The sequence below is a fragment of the Copadichromis virginalis genome, linkage group LG5 (assembly GCF_057382275.1).
Source record: "Copadichromis virginalis isolate Kocher_CV1m ecotype Utaka linkage group LG5, C_Virginalis_male_GT1.1, whole genome shotgun sequence".
Lineage (NCBI taxonomy): Eukaryota > Metazoa > Chordata > Actinopteri > Cichliformes > Cichlidae > Copadichromis > Copadichromis virginalis.
In genome coordinates this window covers 31987497-32011666 of record NC_140622.1, presented here as the reverse complement: position 1 = coordinate 32011666, position 24170 = coordinate 31987497, and the positions used below count along the sequence as shown (strand labels likewise).

At 40.5% G+C, this 24170-nt stretch overlaps 1 protein-coding gene across 1 annotated transcript; it reads right to left on the bottom strand.

The window, feature by feature from the left end:
* Nucleotides 1–671: 671 nt before the first annotated feature.
* draxina (dorsal inhibitory axon guidance protein a) lies at nucleotides 672–24170 on the bottom strand. The gene is made up of 7 exons (XM_085457363.1): nucleotides 23922–24170; nucleotides 13182–13687; nucleotides 11173–11390; nucleotides 4807–4927; nucleotides 2642–2734; nucleotides 2302–2391; nucleotides 672–1793 (listed from the first exon to the last, which is right to left on the bottom strand). The coding sequence occupies exons 2-7, from the start codon at nucleotides 13660–13662 to the stop codon at nucleotides 1681–1683; spliced, it is 1116 nt and encodes a 371-aa protein (XP_085313489.1). The 5' UTR covers nucleotides 13663–13687; nucleotides 23922–24170; the 3' UTR covers nucleotides 672–1680.

Sequence of the window (24170 nt, the reverse complement as noted above, 5' to 3'; positions counted from 1 at the left end):
AAGGTTTAGGAAATGTAGACGTGCTTTTACTTATTTATCTGTCATTTATTTACTGAAATTATGAAAATGAACAAAAAATGTCAGTTTTAAATCATATTTGTTTGAGTACTAGTTTAAAAGAAGATCAAATCTTTTCTTGTCCAAAAATATATTAAAAAAAGTAAAGCACTTTTTTTAAATAATTGTTTTATGTGATATAAAAATTACATTTAGAAATGTTCTCCTTGTGTCTCATCACACAATAGTGTCGATAAAACGACCGTCTAAAGCATAGGTGTCAAACTCTGGCCCGCGGGCCAAGTTTGGCCCGCAGCCTAATTACATTTGGCCCGCGAAGCCATACCAAATTACTATTAGCGCTGGCCTACTGGTATTATACAGTTAATATATATATTGTTTAGTATTAAGCTTTGCTTGTTCCATATTCAGTTTTTCAGCAAAACTTGTTTGAGTCCATAAGAAAAGATTCATTCTTATATCCAGAGATTTTTTTTTTCAATAAATATTAGCGTTAGCCCGCGACTTTGTTCCAGTTTTGAATTTTGGCCCACTGTGTATTTGAGTTTGACACCCCTGGTCTAAAGGATAGAGAGTTTGCTTTTTAGGATTAGTAAAAATGGTTTAGCCAAACAGTGTGTAGACGTGTAGAAACAGCTTAGCATCACACAGTGTGCATCCTAGTAAGTGTTTTAATTGTAAAAATAAAAACAGGCAGAAGAACTGAATATATAAACACGTGTTTGAGTACTGAATAAATAAAACAGACATGTAAAGTGGAAGGTCAGACAAGCATTTTGTTTATCTTACTATCATTAAGCACATTTTTAACAGTGGTGTCAATTAAAAAAGGTGTTGGTAATTCAAACACAATCATATATACAGTACAGGACAGCAGACCAGTTTAGATAATATTTTTAAAAATAACTTTTAGCAGTTGTTTGGAATACCAGCTCAGAGAAGAGGACAGGGAACGAAATCTGACACGCTTCTTCACATAGTCACGGCAAATAGTCAAAGATAAAAAAAAATTTTTTAACATTATTTTTGTTTCCATTTTTATTTAACTTGGTCTAAAAGTCTTGAAGCGGAAAACGCCACTGTTCTGGGACTCCAAAGATCTTAAAGCAATACTAAAAATTATTTTGAACAGGTCAGCGTGATGAAAAGTTACAAAATCTGTTCTTGCCTAAAAATGAAACCACATCAACAGGAACCATGAAGGCAGTAAATATTCAAACCTAATCTGTGTGAAGCTACAAACTTTAGTCACTGATGTGTCACCCAATGAGTGAATCTTTTCAACCAGGCAAATAAAAAGACAAAAAAAACCCTGCAGGTTTTCTTAATGACAAGAATTTGGAGAGGCCGTCTTCCTGCAGGGAATGAACAACACTAAATTAAAACAAGCGTGCTTAAAGTTGGTGATTTGCTGGATTAGGCTGCATAACGTATCCCACAATGCAACATTGAAATGTTATTTCCACTTTGGCCACCTGTTACTTCGCTTTAGCTGACTAGGTGTTGGCATCAGGGTGATTTATATATTGTGGGTTTGATTTGAAAAACCAGCAAGTCATCACCTCTAAGTACTTGGTCAGTTTAGCAGGGTCATGTGGCTTCTTGGTCAGGGGGGGTCATTATTTATGTTCTTCCTCCACCTTGGCCTTCATCACCTCCTCTTTATATGGTAATGAAACCCCCTTGGTCATTGCTGACTGACTCCGGCACCACGCAGCGACCCCTTCTCCTGGTCACGCGTCGCTTCCGGTGAAATTTAGCATAACAACGAAACCCTGAAAGATAACAAGTGACCCATTATCTGAAAAGGTGATTGAATTGGATAAAATATGAGTTTTAAATGACCAGAGGCAGTACTTTAACATTAGTAGAAATGCTCTATTTTAGGATAGAATAAAGAGCTGAATCAGCAACGCTAATGTAGCTGAGAAGGTATAAATTAAATTACTTACATTTAATATTTGTTAGAATTCTGCATCATCATCACATAATCTATGAAATGAACAACTTTAAGCTCAAAACAATGTCATGAAACACAAAAAATCTCAATTTACTGACACTTTGAGATTTACTGTTTACTGCTATGTTAGTCAGCCTCTAATCTTTTAGTCCCTCTGGGGACCCATTACAAGTCAAAGACTTTTAAAATCTTAATTGTAAACAGTAAGACTTGGGGGAAGTGACCCAAATGCACAACTGCACATGAAGAGATGAGCTGATGCTGATGCTAAAGCGCCTAATGATGCTAGTAGTGAGTAAAAAACGAAAGTAATAATCTCTCACCTTCCTCACACATGCAGTCGTCGTAGCATTTGTTGTTGAGACCTCTGTTGTGAGGTTTACACTCATGTTGCCTCAGGTCACAACAGGAACCTTGTTCAAGAAAAACACGTCTTTTATCAATCAAGCATGTTTTATATGTGTGCATAGACATTTAATATACAACACCAACACCACAGTCCTAACAGTGTAAAACACCGTTTTCAATGCTGGTGAATACATGGTCTGTGTGGTGTTTTATCACTTTATAAACAGTCAATAAATGGATTTTAAGATAACTGCCAAGAGCGATAAGGTCACAGTAAGGTCCTGAAAAATAAATATGACTCTTGTTTATACTGACCTGGAAGACAGTCCAGGTGGTGGTCACATGGTTCAATTGCATCAGCATCCACAGTCATATTTCCACTGCTGAGGTTCTTACTCCGCCTTTTGTCTGCAGAACAAGAAATGAAAACAGCTGTTTGAGCATCAAACCACTGATCAGTGTGCAGCGTCATCCAAGCAAACTGTTGGGTTTTTCACGCAGTAACAAAATTCTACTTGGTGTGTGATCTTCTTTCGGCTGCTTCCTTTAGGGGTCACCATCATCATCTGTCTCCATGTGACCCCCATCCCTAGCCTCCTTTTAGGTCACACCAACCCCTCTGCGTGTCCTCCTTCACTACATACAAAAATCTTTTCTGTTGTCTTCCAACTCTGTTTCCAAAGCGCTCAACCTGAGCTGTTACTCTGATGTACGCATATTGAATCCTGTCCATTCTGGTCACTCCCAATGAAAGTCTCAATATCTTCAACCCTGCTACCTCCAGCTCAGCCTCCTTTTTGTCAGTGTCAGCATTTTCAAACCTGTCTTTTAAACATTCCCCTTCAATCTTGCTGCTATCCTCATGTATAAAAAAAGAAATTCTACTTCACATATTTAACATGACACCCGTAAACACTGATGGCAGATTTAAGGCCTCCAGCTGCCCCCCAGCAGTAAGTGCTTTGTTACTTCTTACAAAATAATTATGTGTGTTGAGTTTATATTTCATTTACTTGAGCTTCATACGGTGGCCCCGGGAGGCCAAACAGACTGCAACTTAAGAAAACACCATCAATAAGAAAAACGCTGCAAAAGCACACAAAACACAATGAAAATAGGAAAAAGCAAAACAGAAATAGGAAAAACGAAAATAGAAATAGGAAAAAACACAAGGGAAGTGTTTCTGGGGAGACAATAACCCAAAGGACCAGCTGCAGGAACCCAAAACATGGTAGGCGTGTTTTATCATGATTCATATAATACTGATGACAGATTTTTAGGCAAATAGTTATGCTAACACACTTACCTCTCCTCTTTTCTTTCCTCACAAAACCGATAGATCCTCCACTTCTTTTAAGTGTCTTCCAGCACAATTATTAGCATATTTTGGTTCCTGCAACTGGTCCGTCGGGTTATTGTCTCCCCAGAAACACTTCCCTTGTGCTTTTGGAATTCTGTTTTTTCCTATTTCCGTTGTCATTTTTCCCATTTCCTCTATGTTTTGTGTGCTTTTGCAGCGTTTTTCTTATTGCTGGTGTTTTCTTAAGTTGCAGTCCGTTTGGCCTCTCAGGGCCACCGTAGCTTCAAGTTGTTTAAATTTAAAATATAATTTAAATAAAGTGTTAATAATGCAGTTTGTAGCCATCCTAACATGTCTCTAGTAATGGTAATATTGAGTCAGTCAATCTCTTCATCACAGTGGTGACAGATTACCATGAAATTTGATGCAGATATTCACGTCACCTAACCTGTCTGTGGCACCATCAGCAAATGCCTTTACTTAAACAGTGAACACGTGTTAAATAGATTGCCGTGAGATTTTCTGACTGTATTCAAGGTCTCTTGTGGATAAATTAAAAACATAGATATCCTGATGTTTCTGTGGAGCCACAAGCAAGTCACGGGAAGTTTATTCATAAAGGGCCTATCAAACACAGTTATTCAAAGTGTTTTACAAGATAAAATTTAAAAAAAAAAACATTTTAAAATTATTGTTTGTTTATGACAAAATTAACATAATAAAAATAAGTGGAGTTAAATAGTTTTAAAAAGTCCAGCAGTGTTGATTAATGCTGTTTTTAACTTCTTTTTAAAAATAATGAGAGCTAATAACTGGTTTGATTTGACTGCTTTTCTTAGTTATTGTTAAAGTTGCAGGAGCAGCATTCTGACCTAACTGTAGCTGTCTAATAGTCTTTTTTAGGAAGGATGATAAAGACAGCATAGCAGTACCCAAATCTACAACAGATAAAGCTATTGATAAGCGTCTCAACATCTTGCTTTGACACATCTCACTTGAGCTATATTTGTCGAATACAGAAGCTGTTTTAGTTAGTCTTAATATGGTCAGTGAAACTAAGGTCCTCATCCATAATTTCTCTAAGAGTTTTCACAGAATGAGGTCTTTGGTGTCCTGGGTTCTAGGTAGGAACTCATCCATCTGTCTTTGTTTTTAATAACTTTAAAATAACTTTACTAACCTTTCTTCTTGGAAGATGACCAGTTGTCTGCTGGTTTCATGTCCTCATAATCTGTCCAGTCAAAGAGAGCCATGTCCAGCGTTGGCATCACCTCTCCTTGTCCTTTTCCTCGTCCAGACCTCTGAAAAGGAAAGTGTACCTTGAAACTACACCTTACCTTTTACCCATGCATTATCAAGCATAGACAGTAAATACATTTCTGTCATCTGTGATGAATGCTTAGTTGTTTCAATTAAACCACAGCAGCAATAAATGAGTGTGTTTTGGTTTGCTCACTGTGTTTTGCTAGTAAATGTATTCGGTGTGTTCTTAATGAAACTCATTGGACTTGTGTTGTGACCAGCAGCAGTGATGTTTCATTGATTTATAAAATACCCCCACGGAGACAACAGGGATAGCAGCAGAGCTTTAAAAACCAATCGATTGGTAACAGAGAACATGGCTGGCCACACACCAGCATACAAATATACATCATGCAGTACTTGTGTGGTTAATACATAAACAGTTTACAGACTTGCAGTTCATTGAACAAACGCCTTTTCTTTCTAGTCAGTGGGGACAGCCACTGCCTGCAGATCAAATACAGCACAGAGTGGATGGTGAGGTGACATGTTTAAATGAAATCCAGCTGTATTTTTATTTTTATTTTTTAAAGAAATTGCATTGCAGTTATGGAAACGTACAGAATGTAATTTCTTACTTCATTATGTTTTGTTGTTGTCTTATCTATAAAAGCAAATGGAAGTGATTAGCATGCAAGAAAATCTTTGCCTTATGCGTTTATGTCAGGATGGTAGAGTGCAACATGCGATGCACTAAAGGTATGATGGTTGATGATGATGGTTTCTAGGCTAAGTGAAAAAAAAGCCCACCCAAAAGACCCGAACCACTTAAAACTGTTTTTTCCTATGTGTCAAAGAAAATAAATCAAGGTTTGCTGAACCAAATTCTTAGAATCTCCTCGAGTACCTATGCACAATTATGAGTTTAAAATGATCCTTATTTATCTTCGCTCTATTTTAGATGGAGACAGGCCCTTGCATCTGTTCTATCTCTGTTTGAAACAAGCTATTTTAGGCCAACTTTCTTCTAATTGGCTGATCCTTTAAAACAGAAGATTTGAACAGTTGGTAAGCGGGACATATATGCTCAAAGCCAGAGAACACAGAGAAGATATCCTTAATACAGAAGATCCTTTTAAGGATATCTGCTGTATTTGAAGGAAAATGTACTTGACAAAATGTTTGTGAAGGTTCTCAGTCATCCAGGTCATCGTAGTCTAAGGAGCTTGGAAAGAAAAGCGTCTGGACTTCTTTGAGTTGCTTGAAGACGTTTCACCTCTCATCCGAGAAGCTTCTTCAGTTCTAAGGTCAAATGGTGGAGAGTTCCAGATTTAAACCCAGTGGGAGTTTCCCCCCAAAAAGGGACAAAGGACCTCCTGATGATCATCTACAGTACCTAATCACATGAGCCAAGGTGTGAAAGCAGGTGTGGGTCACAATCAGCCAGGGTTTTGGGTGAGCTCATTGTGAAACCTGGCCCCACCCTATCATGTGATTTCCTGAGGTCAGATGGCCCAGGATGTGAGTGGGCGTTAAGGCGTCTGGGAAGGGTTCTCAAAACTGGATTATAGATGGCAGACAGTTGGTGTCGTAAACCACCACCTCTGTTCAAAGATGGTCGCTCACTTACGTCCACTGTGAGCGACCATCTTTGAACAGAGGGGGTCCTTGGTCCCTCTTTGGGGGGAAACTCCCACTGGGTTTAAATCTGGGACTCTCCACCATTTGACCCTTAGAACTGAAGAAGCAGCTGCCACCTCTCTGGGGACATCCCAGGTCCTCCAAGGTATGGAGGCCTATCTCCCCCCACCACTTCCCCTGCCAGTGGCAGACGCCCTCAGACATCGGTGCGTTGGTGGTTCTTTGTGTCCGAGGATGGGCGTCCAGGTACACACCGGCTCACTCCTTGGTGGCTGCTTATCGGGGCCTGGAGCCTGGGGCTTGCTCGGGCCGCTTCGGAGGTGGGGTGCCCCCGGCCTCTCGGCCTGGGGCTCGGTCACTCAGGCACGGCTGGCTGCCGGCGGAGCTCACGGGCACGTCACTGCAACCCCCCCTGGCTTCTGCTCCGCGGCTGCTGAGTGACCCCTCATCTGGGACTCTCCTCAGCTCTTTCTGGGACAGTGGCGCGGCTGCCCCTCTGTTGGTCTTCCTTGGTCTCTTGTGTTCTGAGGGCCTCTGGATGTCTGGAGTTTTGATCTCCTCCATACCTGCTTCATGCCCTGGAGGACGGGGCTGTGGCTCCCCACACCCTCTAGCAGATCATTACATGAAGGAACCTTTTAAAACAAGCACGTTCATGCTCACAGGTGTACACACGGGTGCTCACACACACAAACTACACCCTTTTTGGCTCCTACCTCAAAGCACACTGTGCGCTGTCGATCTTACGTGCTGCACAATAATGTTTAACATTTAGTATTTACAGTTATATTCCCATAGATCATCGTGATGTTGTTTATTCTATTGCTCTCGTTTTCTTCTGCTTGTTTTCTTTTTTCATTCTCAACAGGTGAAATTAAAAAAGTATCTACTGTTATCTATTATTAGCTAGTTTATTGTGATGGTGTTGTTTTTATTATGTTGCTCTTTGGTGATCGTGGTGATCCAGGTGTTTTGTTTGTTTTTCTTTTTTTCTCTTCTCCCCTTTCTCACCATCTCTTCTCCCCTCTATTTTTCTTTCTCTCCCTCTCTTTCTTTCATTCTTTCTCCCTGTCCTATCCCCCAGTCATGTCTGTCCCGTCTTTAAAAAACAAAAATAAAATAAATACATAATTATAATAAAGGTCAATCAAATGGACCAATATGGCAAGGCCATGATGATCCACTTGGTAAAGTAAATCCACTTGGCATCTTTCTTGGCCTTCAGACAACAATTCTGATGGCTAAAGATCCAAACAGGACAGGCAAAACAAAACAAAACAAAACAAAAAAAAAAAGAACTGAAGAAGCTTCTCGGATGAGAGGTGAAACGTCTTCAAGCAACTCAAAGAAGTCCAGATGCTTTTCTTTCCAAGCTCCTTAGGCTACTTGACAAAAATAATAATTATAACAGGTCTTTTTAAGGACTTTTTCTAAAAACCTATCATCAAAAAGCCATTGTGTTGTTATATTAGGTGGGAAAAAACAGCTGTTTTAGGATGGATACATTTTTGCCCCTCTAGCTGCTCTTGCCTTTTCTTTATTTGTGAATCTTTACTTATCTTTAATAGTTTTTTCCTGTTCTGCCTATTTATACGGCTCAAAGAATGGCTAAAAAAAAATCTAGTAAAGCACATGTGGTACTGTTTATGTACATGGCACATAAACATAGCACTCTGAGGCTCCTAATAGGATATTCAAAATTCATGTCAGTAGCTGAATACCTTGTGACTGATCCAAATTTATATAAAAGTGCCATAAATTTAGGTGTCGTACTTTAATAAAATATTGTTGTGGAGATCGGCGTTTGATGGTCTAGTCATAAAGAAAAATTTCTTGATGAATTGCTAAGACATCCCTAACTTGAATAAAATCCATAAGAACACGGTTACTGCCACTTTCCTCAGAGAGGTGAAACAAAATAGAAATGTAACACAGTAGGACTTTGTGATATCTCACGGGGAATACATGATCAATTAAAAAAAAAAAAGCTCCTCTTGGAAACAGATCCAAATTGTGTCCTTTTACCCTCAGGAAATGTGCCTGTGAAAATAACAATCAGTTTAATTGCAGGGGGCTACCTGCTTGTCCTCTACTGCTCATTAAACCATCAGCATAAAATCGAACATTAATTAAGAAGCCTCTCAGCATCTTTGTACAACTGGATCTGGGTTCAGGAGAGGCTAACAGCTTTTTCTGCTTTGGCCCAATAATATTTGACTGCTGTCAGAGTACAGTATGCTCCTGTACTCTCTGGGGTCTCAGAAGAGTCATAGTTTCTTTTTCCTTTGCATTTCCTGAGCGTTGTCCTTTTCCTTGTTTGCTTTGCTTCCCCATTCTTGCCTTGTGTGTGCATTGTCTCCTCACTGACATCCTATTTTATTTTGAAAGATCTTTATCTGTGTCATGTGTTTTTTACTCCCTGTCTTTGTTGTTTTTCTACCTCTTCTGATTGCCTATCCTGTCTTAATTGATTTCACCTGTCGTTTTTAAACATAGTTGTCTGTTCCTTTATAATCTCTTTGTGTCTCTTTGTGTCTTCTGTGTATTGTAAATGTCTTTATTTTACCCACTTTTGTTTTTTCCCTCCTTTAATTTGAAGCGGATTTAGAAGCAAAGCAAAGACACTAAAAGTTTCATCCTGGGTTTTTAGTGTTACAAGGGTGATTCGTTTCTTAAAGCTTAACCGCTCCAGAGCAAATTACATTTGAGATGAGAGATCAAAACAACAGACTATTCAGTCTCCTGGAAAATAGCCTGACCATTCCTGGAAATATTTTGTTTGTGTTTTTGCCACTCAAAAGTTTTATCACATTTTGCTACTTCATCCCATCTGTGTCCCGGTAGCTTGCACCAACATCCTCATTCTTAATGTCACTTGTTTTAATGAGCCAACTGCCAGTTGTTTATTTGATGACCTAAAAAGGACGAGTGACCTTTTGCAAATAAGAATCAGAGAATCAATGGGTTAGCGTGAGATTATTATAGGGCAGCAAAACGTCAGGGATCTCATTCATAAGAATGACTTTAAGTTGAAAACCATGAGGAAATTATTTCTAATCAGGCTCTAGATTTGATGTAAAAATAAATTTTTTGTTGGTTATAAGGTCCAGGATACATCTGAGGCCAAAGCTGGGATGAATTTTCCAGCTCTGTCTGTCTGCTTCTACCTTATTCAATGCAGTGACCACACACTTCAGCACTACAGTCGTTTGGTTAGCAGTCACAGTGCTTAGTCCATTAAATACTAGAGAATGCTTGACTATATTCTCCGCTATTATCACCATAATCTCATCCAAAAAGTTTTCCTCTGTCTTTGACTCCATTTGTGACCAAGCAATGTGCTGGCATTTTTAAAGGAGCAATCCTAAGGCAAGGTTTCATGAATCAAACATGAGCATGCCATCAGAAGTGATTAGGAGATCTGAGACACATGATAATTCATCGCCAGGGTCCTCACTAAAAACCATTGTTTGTTTTAAACTTACAGGTGTTAAGATGTGCTGTTAAAAATTACTGTGTAAAAACAAAAAACTCTGCTGAGGTCAGTGTCCGTCGTGCAGTTTTAAAGAAAGGGATACTCAAAATTGGATGGGTCTCACTTTGCCTGTGCGCCACCAAATTTAATGGAAATGACTCGGATAATTTTGGATTATTTTGCCTGCAGAGAAGCGGCACTAAAAGCAGACCTCTATGTAATAACCATTTTTAGTGACAGCACAATAGTAAGGCTTGGTTAGACTGTGGTACAAAAGGAGCTCGTTAGGTTTGGGAAAGATGAAGGTTTAAAGGACTTTAGCAGTAAACACGCAGTTAAGGTTACAGAAGGGTCGTGGTTGAAAGAAATAGCATTTACTAATGGTTTGAAAAAGGTGTCAAGCATGCACACACAACACGCAAGTTAATGGGGGACGGTGAGTGCTAAAGAACCATTTAAAAAGAAACACAAAATGTCTTCAATTTTCTACAAACTGCAGTTCAACAGTTCCTAACTGTCGTATTTTCATCCAGAAAATCAACCGGAAATTTCCCTGAAACATATTACAGGCTGTTGGGTTTTAACGGCAGTTTTGGCAAATCCAAAAACTTTCCTGATGTAGAGACTCTCTGTCCCCACATTTCATTTGTAACAGACCCGAGGAGTCTCAGGAAACCATATATTATTATTTTCCATTATAAATGTTGTTTAAGCATCATTCCAGGTGGCTGTGACGGGGGGTGAGTGATACCTCATAACCCCTGCAGATTTTTTCATGACACATGCACAGCCAGACACAAAAAAAAGACTCTCTGCGCCCATAGATTTTGTCCTGAGGTGGTCTTTAATAAAGAATAGGAAGGTAGTTACAGAAAAATGTGCTGCTGGACTCTGAACTCCATGATTTTGGGTTCCAGAGGTGCCGTTTTGTTATACAGAACAGGCCATATCTATCATACAAACTGTGACCAACAACCAGCCAGTTTGGCCTGCTGGAGGACGTTTTTCACAAGCAGCACCTTTGGGTTCACACTGTAGAGAGTGCCATTTCTATGATGAGCTATGAGGCTTGTGGCAGCATAACGGCTGTAATGGGGCCCATTTTCACTCTATTTCCACCACACATTGAAATCACACTGAGGCACAACACACCCAGCCTTTAATAACCACTCCAGTTTCGTTGGTTACCTGGGGTTTGGTTGAGGCCGGGGACAGCGTTGGGGGATGCTCGTTCATCACCGTGGTAACCGTAGAAGAGCCAGAGCCAAAGACGCCAATGATGGGGGAAGGGGGTTCATTGGGTGGGGTCATGCTGAGGGAGGGGGAGGTGGCAGAAGCAGAGGAGGAGAGAGGATCCTCAAATAGATCTCTGTCCTTCAATGCAGAGCTCAGTTCTGGAGAAAACCCTGAACAGAGAGAGATACATTTATTTTTTTTGTGTCAGCAAATCATATCAGCAGATTATTAGAGAAAGTTTAATCTAAAATACTAATATATAAAATAATAATAACAATACAAATATACTAATAAACTAATATTGAACTGCAGTTAAGATGAGATAGTTTTGTCACTATGGCATTTCAAACTGAAGGGGTTTAGATGTTTTTAACCTTTAATTTTTATTGCTATTGTTGCTGTTTTTCTGTTTACTATGACTAATTCTTCAAATTTTCCATAAACTATGGTTTATTCTGCAGCACGAGTCCAATAAAAAGCTTCTCAGTGTAATCTGTGCACCACGATAATGTTCCTGTTGTTGCAGTTTGGAACTCTGCAAACACCAGACCAAAAACTTGAGTTCACCTCCACAATCATTCATAATATAAATTCAGAGTCAGTAGTGGTAAATCAGAATGTATTTCAAGCTGTCATGCAGTCCCTGAACTTCTTAAATTTCCTTTTAAAACCTGAAAGTACTGTATTTTGTCACATTATGTCATATTTACAGAACCTTTCAAATGTAACTGTTATTAATTTAGGTTCAAAGCCAAACAGGTTTGTCTGTGTCAGAACTGCTGAAACTGTCCACTCGATCAAATTGACAGTGTTATGACATATAACAGTGGTTTCTAAGGTAACAGCAATTGTTCTATTGAGCACCATGGGAAGAATGACAATGTGCAGAAAGACCTTTTTTTTTTAGCTGTGCCCCTGAGGCGTGGCTACTTGCTTATAAATAGAGTGGGATGCTTAACTGTTTTTGCTTTGCTTTCCTCTACTCCTGAAATCTTTTTGGCAATATCAGTGTCAATATAATGACCATAGATTTAGGCAAGGATGTTGCTCTTAATTCATGTTTTAAATTCTGACATCTGATCATTTAAGATCGAGATGGAGTGTAGAAAGTTGTCATGTAGATATTTGATCTCTCGTCTTGACAGAAGACATTTAAGAATTCATTTAAATTGGTTTCCTGGCATGAACCTGGCTTTTAAATGTAGGCAATACTCTATCCAATAGAGTTTTGCTTTGTATTTGGGATCACTGTCATGCTGGAACGCTGCTATATCCCAGCAGGACAATGATCTGAGGTGAAGTTGAGGAATTTGGAGGTAGTCCTACTTCATTATTTCATCTACTTTGTACAGTGCCACTGGTACTTTTCTCTTGTCTGACCTTCTAGGCAAAGTGGTGTCACATGTGAATAACTTGTACTTATGTACAACTATTTGATGCTTATTTGATGATCTGCAGTTGTTTAGAAATGGCTCCATAGACCTCTGATGCTTGTGTAAATCTACAATTCTCCTTCCTTTGAATTTTCCCATTGTTCTGCATATTGGTCTGAGTGCTTTTAAACAAATCCTTTTTGTCCTTGCAAATAGAAACTACCTGATGTAGTCAATTATAATAACAAGAAGATAATAAATCTTGGCCTTGTCAAATTAAAAGACATTGCAGAACCTTCAGTACCAAAAGATTTGAGTGAGTAAATGGATATATTTCAGACTGTCTGCATACTTTTGACCTGGTACAGATCAAAGAAAATACAAAATAGACTAAAATTTGTACACCAATCCTTGTTTTTTTTTTAAATAATTAAAGATGTTTGCTGTACATTCATTCAAACATGGAAAAAAGAAAGGTCAAAAACAGCTCAAGTAAATCATGAAAAACCCCAAATTACCATGACTAATGATTTATGCCCATGCAAACTTTTGAGCGCAAATGTATGTCTGGGTTTGTGATGCACTAACCTTTTCTGTGACGCCCCTTTTCACGCCGGCTCCCTTGTCTCCTGTGCTCAGAATGGTGCCCATGTCCATTTCCATGCCCATGCCCTCTCTCCTTGCGTGTTCCTACAAGGTGGTTCTCCTGGACCTGGGATGGACTCTTCACACTCATTCGAGCTCTGTCTTTGTCCCTGCCTGGACCCATCTCCAGTCTCACTGGGCTGAGACCTTCTAGGCCTGTCCCATCATCCTCAGGTCTGGCCAAGGGTTGCAGGGGCCTGTGAGAGAGCAGCCCAGCTCCAGCCTTGGCACCCCGGCCACCGTGCCCTCTGCGGTTCCTGCTATATCCGCGGCCCTGTAGAACTTGCGAGCGGTACTGTAGGGCATTGCTGCCACCTGCTGAGGTCTGCGCCTGCCTCCTCTTGCCATGAGGAGCCCCATGCTCAGCGCTGTATGACAGTGCCAGGGTGGCAAACAGCAGCAACATACTCCAGGAGAGAGCCATTGTCTGTCCAGCACAACACCACCTACTGGGAGGAGAAAATATTTCTCAGTGCTGCACATAATTTATTCTGCGGTGTCTGCAGATTTGATCAGATTTTCCACAGAAGCTATGTTGAGGATTTGTACATCTTAAAAAATAATTCGTTTTGAGTATCAAATACTAGTTGCCTATCTTTCAGCACTCTATTTTATTATATCATTTGTATAATCTGCATATTCTGCATTTATCCAGAATAAAAAGTTACAAAAGAAATATACAAACGTTAATGTACACACATTAAAGATTATTCCCAGTTATTTTAATGATCCACAGGTTTTCCATAGCATCATTATAAAGTTGATATTGCAAGTTCCCTTTCCAATAAATTGTGACCTCTTCATTCTCCTACGACAGTTCCTGAACAATTATTATTTCCTTCAGTGACATATCCTTCTGGAAAAATATCAGACACACAATTAGTGCAATTTCCTTCCATTCAGCCCCGACTATCAGCCTTTTTGTGCAGAAGCAAAAGTTGGGAGACCACAGGTCCTTGAGTGTTGTGATGCGTACTCTGCTGTATTCATCATCCCACAAATTCCGACTACTTCACAGCCAGCCTCTCGAGCACACACCTTTATTCTGGTGAATTTGAAGAGACAATGGTGAGACGCTTGTTCATTTAAAAAAATGATTTTCCAACCTTCATTCAAGGACCTCTATGCCTTACTCATTATGAGATACTGCAGTGTGCACATGCTTCATCACGGTCTCAAGAGCTCTCCAACCGTACCTTTTATTGCAAAGGTCAACATATGTGTGAGGTGTGACTGAACTAAAATATGAGGTTCTGTATATCTACAATGGCACTTCATCCAAATGTGAATGAAATGGTGCTTAATAAAAAAGTAAAAATAGTTTTTCTTTTCCCATCTTGATATCCCAGCATGCACTGCAATGAAGCTCAGATTCAATTGTAATCCAACAGAGTACTATGTGCTTATATTAGAACCAATTTCTACAGTCATTGGTAAGAACACAAATGTCCAACACAGTGAGACTGGACACTAAGCAGCCTTTACACTCCCAGCTCAAAAGGCCTGTGTGGTATTTGACTGTTGCAGTTTGTGCTAGTGTGATAATAGCACTGGTGTACTGACATCATGTATCCTGCCTCCTGCATGCTCTAACTAGTCGTCCTGCTAACTATCCTGCCCTGTACTAGATGTGAGAAATTGTTTCTATTTTACTAGCAATTAATTAGATTATGAAAAAAAATAATGGGAAAAATAAAGTAATTTCATAAAATAAATAACTGTCATAATGACGAAATTAATCTATTAAAACATGTTGACCTCTCAATACTACAGAAATGATTCACTATAAAACTTGATGTGTTCTAGCCGTCATTAAACTTTAAAGATGCTTATACTGATCTGCACCTTATGTTAGAAAATGTTTGTTTATTTCTTTAATCATAACACAATTTGCCCTGTAATTAAAAAAAATCCAAAACTTAATGGCAAATCATATACATGGGATGTTTTGTTTTCTCCTCCACTTAAATAGGCTAGCACAATCCATTGTGACAGACATACACAGTGCTATTATGGCGCTGTGGCAGGTAACTCCTTTGTGTTAAAAGACAAATGGCAGTGCAGGGCATACAGAAAATCAATGAGGGAAAGTATTGAGCCATCAGTGATGGTGGGCACATGTGCTGTGTGTGTCTCCAAGGTGGAGTTGGGGGGGTTGATAAGCTCTCAGTTCTTTTATCACAGCGACGCGCACACACCAAGCTAAAAAAAGCACACCCTTGGTTTTAAAGTCAGTTATTTACAGTGGGGCAAAAAAGTATTTAGTCAGCCACCGATTGTGCAAGTTCCCCCACCTAAAATGATGACAGAGGTCAGTAATTTGCACCAGAGGTACACTTCAACTGTGAGAGACAGAATGTGAAAAAAAAAATCCATGAATCCACATGGTAGGATTTGTAAAGAATTTATTCGTAAATCAGGGTGGAAAATAAGTATTTGGTCAATAACAAAAATACAACTCAATACTTTGTAACATAACCTTTGTTGGCAATAACAGAGGTCAAACGTTTACTATAGGTCTTTACCAGGTTTGCACACACAGTAGCTGGTATTTTGGCCCATTCCTCCATGCAGATCTTCTCGAGAGCAGTGATGTTTTGGGGCTGTCGCCGAGCAACACGGACTTTCAACTCCCGCCACAGATTTTCTATGGGGTTGAGGTCTGGAGACTGGCTAGGCCACTCCAGGACTTTCAAATGCTTCTTACGGAGCCACTCCTTTGTTGCACGGGCGGTGTGTTTTGGATCATGTTGGAAGACCCAGCCTCGTTTCATCTTCAAAGTTCTCACTGATGGAAGGAGGTTTTGGCTCAAAATCTCACGATACATGGCCCCATTCATTCTGTCCTTAACACGGATCAGTCGTCCTGTCCCCTTGGCAGAAAAACAGCCCCATAGCATGATGTTTCCACCCCCATGCTTCACAGTAGGTATGGTGTTCTTGGGATGCAACTCAGTATTCTTCTTCCTCCAAACACGACGAGTTGAGTTTATACCAAAAAGTTCTACTTTGGTTTCATCTGACCACATGACATTCTTCCAATCCTCTGCTGTATCATCCATGTGCTCTCTGGCAAACTTCAGACGGGCCTGGACATGCACTGGCTTCAGCAGCGGAACACGTCTGGCACTGCGGGATTTGATTCCCTGCCATTGTAGTGTGTTACTGATGGTGACCTTTGTTACTTTGGTCCCAGCTCTCTGCAGGTCATTCACCAGGTCCCCCCGTGTGGTTCTGGGATCTTTGCTCACCGTTCTCATGATCATTTTGACCCCACGGGATGAGATCTTGCGTGGAGCCCCAGATCGAGGGAGATTATCAGTGGTCTTGTATGTCTTCCATTTTCTGATGATTGCTCCCACAGTTGATTTTTTCACACCAAGCTGCTTGCCTATTGTAGATTCACTCTTCCCAGTCTGGTGCAGGTCTACAATACTTTTCCTGGTGTCCTTCGAAAGCTCTTTGGTCTTGGCCATGGCGGAGTTTGGAGTCTGACTGTTTGAGGCTGTGGACAGGTGTCTTTTATACAGATGATGAGTTCAAACAGGTGCCATTCATACAGGTAACGAGTGGGGGACAGAAAAGCGTCTTACAGAAGACGTTACAGGTCTGTGAGAGCCAGAGATTTTCCATGTTTGAGGTGACCAAATACTTATTTTCCACCCTAATTTACGAATAAATCCTTTACAAATCCTACCATGTGGATTCATGGATTTTTTTTTCACATTCTGTCTCTCACAGTTGAAGTGTACCTCTGGTGCAAATTACTGACCTCTGTCATCATTTTAGGTGGGGGAACTTGTACAATCGGTGGCTGACTAAATACTTTTTTGCCCCACTGTAGGTGTTTCTAAAAACAGCACACAGGTGCCAGGGTGTGTGGGTGAGCGGGCTGCAGAGGATTCTGGTGATGTCAGGAGGAGTTTGCACTACGAGTGCCGGCATTGCTCCGAGGGATTTAAAGGCAAACGTTGTCCGTTTGCCTCCGGGAGTTCGACCAGTTGTGCAGCAAACAAACAAGAGTGTGGGGCTGGCCACTGAGACGAGACCTTTATCGTCAAACAGGTCCGCAGAGTGTCGAAGGGGAGGGTAATCAGCTGTGTCGCTCACATATATATAGTGTTTAGCTGGGATTACACTCTGTCTGTTTGACACATGAATTGATGCGGGTATCGAGTGGCTCGGATCTTATCTGGTCAAAGGGGTGATTTAGAAGGGAAACAAACAAAACATTTAAAGTTAACTGTGGTGCAGGGCAGTGAAACAAGGGGATTGATTAAGGGATTACATCTCCAAAGTCTTCTGTACACATTTATCACAGTAATGGCTTGACATCTGGGGAAATGTGCCTTCTTGCCGCCTAAGCGATGCCCCAGCTTATGTTACTCCTGTGATACATGCCTGTCTGTTAGCTAAACAGCTTTGGCAACTCAGACCCTTTTCAGAACTCCCCATTTGACCTCATCACACCTACTAATGCTCTAATTGCTCAGTTGTGTGGGCAATTAGTGGATTGAGAAAGCTGACTGTTACTGTTATCTCTAACTCTTACTTTAGTTGCTTACACAATTATTTCTGTCACTGTTTGCTTATACAGTCAAGTGACTATAGCAATAATGGTATGTTGTGCTGATGATCTGTTTTCGGTTTGTTGTAATCTGGATATTTTTCTGCTTTCTTTTTCTTTTAGAGGCTTTTATTGTGTATATGTTTTACATTCCAGGTTTAGTCATGTAGCTTTAGACCACACCTGATATCTATGTAAGAGTTTTGTCCGGTAACTATGGCCGAAAATGACTTTTAGTTATAAAAATTCATACACAACATATGTTGCTAAATAAAGCATCCATCCATCCATTTCTTACCTAGTTGTACAATTCATTATCTGGAGGGACTGAAGCCTATCTGTGATGAGGAAAGAAGCAGGGTACACTCTGTACCAGGTCACCAGTCCATCAGAGGGCTCTAAATAAACTAAAGAAATAAAGTCTATACATTTATCCATTCTCTTTGCTTATCCTTATCAAGGTTGCGAGGAGGGCTGGAGCCTGTCCCAGCTACCATAGGGTGAGATGCAGCGTACACCCTTCACCTGGACCAGGGCACCAGCCCATCAGAGTGCCCTAAAAAACTAAAGAAATAAAAATCATGTATGCGCGATCATCTTTTTAATGCATTCTAGTACCTAATTCACAGCTTCTTGTTTGAATAAACTTGTAGTCAAAAGTAGGTCAAAAGTATGCAGACAGTCTGAAATATATCCATTTACTCACTCAAATCTTTTGGTGCTGAATTGGTGATGCTGCTGTGATGGTGCTCTTCAAAAAAAATTTTTTCCCAGTATAAAAAAGTAACATTGTTACATCTCCACAGAAAAAGAAGGCACCCATTCCAAAGTAAGGTCTTCATAGATGTGCTATGTGAAAGAGAAAGTAGGCGGTGAAGGAGGAAGGCCACGTATCTCGGCATAGCAGCTCCCTGTTTTCCTCTCTCATACTTTCAAGTGCTGCTAACAGGTGGCCCTTTGAGGAGACACAGGATGGGAATGATAATGGAGCACTCCGGGTGGCATTCCACATTTTAAGCATAGTCTCTTGTGTGTGATAAACAACCTCCATGAACAACACAGCCTCTTGCCAGAGCTTGTATTATACAAGCCTGTGTGTTGAAGGTAGGGCACAGCAGGGCCTCTGCTACTGAGGCGATGACGGGCCAAACGAGTGGCCCGACAACTTTAATTCCACACTGAGGTAATCTGCAACTTGAATGGCAACATTTAAACAAGCAAATTATAGCTGGGCGGTAGCTTTCATGGCTTCTGTGAGATAGCTATTGGTTGAAAGAATAAAAGACTCCGAAAACCCATTTAATGACACTTTTAATAGCACTGAGGGGGTTCAAGGATTTCTGCCGATGTTGGGAGAGTTTTGCTTATTTCTTTCACATTTTCTGCTTTTTTTTTTTTTTAAACATCAACTTTGACTGGTCTTATCTTCTTTTTCTCACAAAAAAACCTCATTGTGCTTTCTATTTTATTTTGAATGCTTTAAATCCTGTATTTTTACATTCATGTCAGCAACCCTGCAGGGTTTGGCTCTGACTTTGTGCATTGCTGCATTTTTGGTGGAAAGTTGTCAGAGATTTACAGTTAACAAACAGTCAGGTGAATAAACAACAATGAGACACTTGTGTAGGTTAACGTGCTGCACGGGTGAGAAGCTCAGAGCAAATCACACCGAACTGCAGTATTCGTTTATTTTTATAGATTACATCGTCAATATGCAAATATAATCACATTTCCTGTCACGCAGGTCCTGATGTCTGTCTGTCTGCATGCAAGCTGTGTGTGTGTGTGTGTGTGTGTGTGTGTGTGTGTGTGTGTGTGTGTGTGTGTGTGTGTGTGTGTGTGTGTGTGTTGCAGGTCAATTTCTAAGAATAATATAATGCAAGTCAACCTCTGCGGATATGTATTTCTGTGCTGGTCTCTTGTCAGTGTCACAGGGTCAGCTTCCTGTTTATACAGAAAACTGTCTGGTGAAATATGTATAACATAACTTTTGAAGCATAAGCAAATAAAACAATAAAAACTCCCTAACAAAAGTCAACAGTGTTTTTAACAGTATATTAGGAATTTGGAACCCATTATAATTGCAGATATTAAAAAGTTGTTTTTACCACAACTAAATTTAGGTCTTCTCATAGACAGAAATGTTTGATTTTAGGAAAGGGCTTTAATAACTAACAAATGCAAAGTGTGTGAGTGACTGTCTTACACACTGTCAAATAACATGAAGTTGTGTCTTTTTTTTTTCCAGACTTAGAAAGAAGAAAAAAAACTTAAGGAACTGAAAAACCAATTTGAATTTTTATTATTTGCTCCTAATGTCAACAACAACAAAAATCTATCACCAGCAATCTGGTGCTCATATTTGGCTGTTTATGTGTAACTATATTTATAATGTGAAGTGGAGAGGATTCACATCATGCCATGGGAAATTTAAAGTCCAGAAGTAATAACAACAAAGTACACAAAAACAGATTTTTAATAGGAACGCATCTTGGATAATACTTTGAACCTCAACTCTCAAAGGTGTAAAGATTTATTGGTGTCTGAGCTCATCAGTGTACAGAGGGAAGCTGTGTATAGTAATATAAAATCCAATAAAATGTTTTACAAAATCCACATTTTTTGGAAGCAGGTAGGAGAAAAGCAGGTGATCTCTAACAGTGTGTAGAAAACACAATATATATTGTAGCAGTTTTTATAAGCCTGGCGTACAGTGTGGTGCCACCTGGGACACATGAATCAGAGCGGAGTAAGTATGAAATGATAGGTAATCTCACAAGAAATTGCAAAGGGGGCACTATTAGAGGGCTGGATGATTAAGCTCTGATGAGATCAGGGGCGTCTATCTGGGCTTTGATCAATTGGTCAGTCCCTTAAGCAGGACACACTCATATAAGAATAGACTTAACAGAGATTGAACCCAGATATTGGGAAAATGAGAGAGGAAAAGCAGTGAGGCGGAACAGGAGGCCACCCTGGTATTAAACTGCTGTACGTGTGCATCTTTTAGCTTCACCTGCTGTGACACCAAACCTCCAGGAGCCATCTGCTCCTCTTGTTTTATCCCTCATAGCAACCAGCAGGGCCATAAGGATAAAGGAAACAAAGGATCCAGGAACAGACTGTTGTCAGACAGAGGCCACCTTCGATACTTTTTTTCTTTGTTTCCAGGCCGCATACAGCGATCTGAAGTTTAACTCAGGAATACACTCCTGTTGATTAATGTCAGAATTACTCAGTAGATCTTATCCACTGGAGCAGAAAGTTATCAACCAGCTAATAATCAGGCTTGTGAGCATATGCTCAATTTGCAAATTTATTACAGGCTGTCAAAAAGAGACCAGGGGTCGCTTCGGGAGTGTGTGGCTGCACAGGAAAAAAGGAAAGCCACCTATCTCTTTTCAGCTGCTTGGTTCACTGAGCAGCAGCTCGAGTTTATGCTTGAACCAGAAAGAAAACCAGGAGAAGAAGAAAAAAAATGCACATTTAAACAAAGAAATATAGATGCGTAATCTGCTGTGTCACAAATATAACTCAGTTTTGCTCCATTCCATTTTAATAATGCTGAATATTTGATGTATTGCACTTGTCTCCTTATCGTCTGTAAAATAGTTCTAGTTTATGCTACCAAATTATCATAAATATCATCTCAATAACAAGCACCTAAATTACAGCTCCAGTAAATGCCTGTGCATAATAAACATGTCTGCCAACTGCAGTTAACGCCATAAAACTTCATTTCCTCAAGGGCCAATACCACTGACTTCAGCAATATAAAATGCTTTGTCTCCCCCAATCCTCCACAAACAATATCAATGGGATTCACACATAGACTGGGAGGATTTTGCAGCTTTTAGGTGTTTATTGGATGGCGGAGGCCCCTGGAAGCAACATAGGGTGATAAAAAAAGAAAACAAGAGCCATAAGGAAGGTCCATCTGTCACCAAGTGAGCCGGAGCAGGGAGCAGGGAGAGACAAAATGATTCGGTGGTAATTTGGTCGCAGGTACAACAGATGTGGAACGAGGCCAGAACATTGTCACTGATGCAAAGTAACATCAGCAACATCCTGGGATGGGGCCCTTATCGCCCGTCTGAATGCACACATACACACACTTTCTCTCTTTTACAATCATCGTATGCACACAAATACACACTCACAGTGGGGAAACCTCCTCCAGACACCCACATAGAGGCATGTTCCAAAAATGCTGTGAGACACAAACAGCACCAGAAGCACAGCAGGAGGCATCCCACAGAGAGGAAAGAGAATGAGAGAGACAAAGGAGGTGGGGGGACTGAGTGAAAAGGAGAAAATAAGATGTAATTCTAAGAGAGAGGAGAGCGGGAAAGAAAGGAGTGAGGCAGGAAGAGAGAGGGAGGGAGAGGAGAGAGACTGAAATCAAAGCGGGAGTGTGAGAGAGAGATGGAAAGAGAGGGAGGATTTATCCTGTCTTAATTAGAACAAAGTGTCGTGGCATCTCGTATTTTGTGGCAGATAAGGGCACCAGCTGAGTCCCCTCTTACACACAACAAACAACAAAGAGCTGGCTTCAGCAGCTGACAACAATACTTGCCCCTTTCTAACCCATGAAATGTGGACACCTGGGTCTGTCTCTGGACATTCTGCATGGGAACAGTTTGACCGGTCAGCGAGGTGGGAGGGGGGGAGGCACTCCTGTTTAGAGATGATCAAGTGAAGCATGCAAACGTATTATATGAACGCAAAGTTTCCCTTCTCCCCGCTCGCTCCGTGGAAGCGAGCGGCGCTGACTGCCTGCCAATGTTGAAAGCATCTTGATCAAACAGATGCAGCCATGCTTGGCAGTGGCGATCAAGGCGAGATTCACACCACGGTGGAGGAGACTGGATGGGAGTTTAGCAATGTAGCTTTTTTGGCTGAAAATCAATAAAAGATTAAAGAAATGAGGAGATTTGATTGTGCAGTGAGTGAAAGAGCAAAATGAAAACAAACAGTGATTCTTTTGAGGTAATTTCAATCGGTCTTTGATACCAGTAGACTAGATGCTAGTTCGGTTTATCACAGTGTGTGCGGCTTCTGCCAGGCACAACATTAACGACAAACCACTATCTTCCAAGTCTTTGAAACGAATCTAGAAAAAGACACAAAATTAATTTCCACTTGAACATCAAATGTTGTAAATGTGTCCTTGAGTTATCTTTTCATTTCCAACTCACTTAAGATCGAACCAGTTTTATTTGGGCCCGAGGTCCACTCACGGTGGGGTTCCTCCACACTCCCTCTGATCATGTCTAATGCGCCCCTGCTTGATTGACTTGCTATTAATTAGCATTAACTCCTTCAAGTGAGTCTGCAAAAATTGCTCCTTTCACTTTTAATTGCAAGGTGACACACAGAGTCCTCCCCCCATTTCTCTCTCACTCACTCTCTCTAACAAACACGCGAGCACACACGCGCACGCACCATTACACACAGCGTCTTTGGTGTGCAGTGAGCAACAATGAGCTGTCAGGAAGAGATAATCGCTCCGATCATTTATAACTATCCACACCATTCATCCATTAAGTTCCTTTGTAATGCTGATCTGATTTAAAAGCATGACAGCAGGACACACAAAAGTTAAATTAATTGTCGAGTCAAATCTGTTTTTCCGCCATCAAGCCATATCTAATCCGATGTTTGCAAACACTCACTCGTTGCACACAACCGTTAAAAACGACGCTCTGCCTGCCAGTCAAACCGCGTTTTTTTTTTTTTAAATCAGTGAATCTGAAAGGAAAACCTCGGCATTAATTAAGTTATTAAAATGGTCTGTGTGACAATATTAAGGACTAGACGGACAGAAGCAATCCTCTTTAAAACATTTGCAATAAAAGGATTCAGAAATAAAGATGCAAGTCCATGATGGCATCAGAACTGGGAATTGGACTCAGTCTGCTGTTTGAGTATGAATATCTATTTAAAAAGGGCAGAGCGAATAAAATAGCAGGAATTTACAAACGTCACAGAAACACCTGAAACAATGTTTGGAAACCAAAGAAACGATATTAGCCGCAATAGTAAGCAATCTAAGCACTTGCTCTGGCAATGATGTAATTCGTTTTTCCAGGATTATAACAGAGATGATTCCTTACTTTCTGTTTGTTTCTCCTTGTTTTCCTCTGGTGTTATTTAAGCCTCAAACAGCAGTTCGCTCATATGGCTGCAGGTTGACAGCAGGACAGGACCGAAGCGCAGCGCAGCAGCAGCTCTGTAGTCCGCTCTCCGGGATGTGCCGAGTATCCGGACTGTCTCTTGCTTCTTTATAATGAGGAGAGTCAACCACTCCGGAGTGCGCGCTCCCGAGTGCGCGTCAGCGTCAGGGCTAGCTTTATCTCCAAATG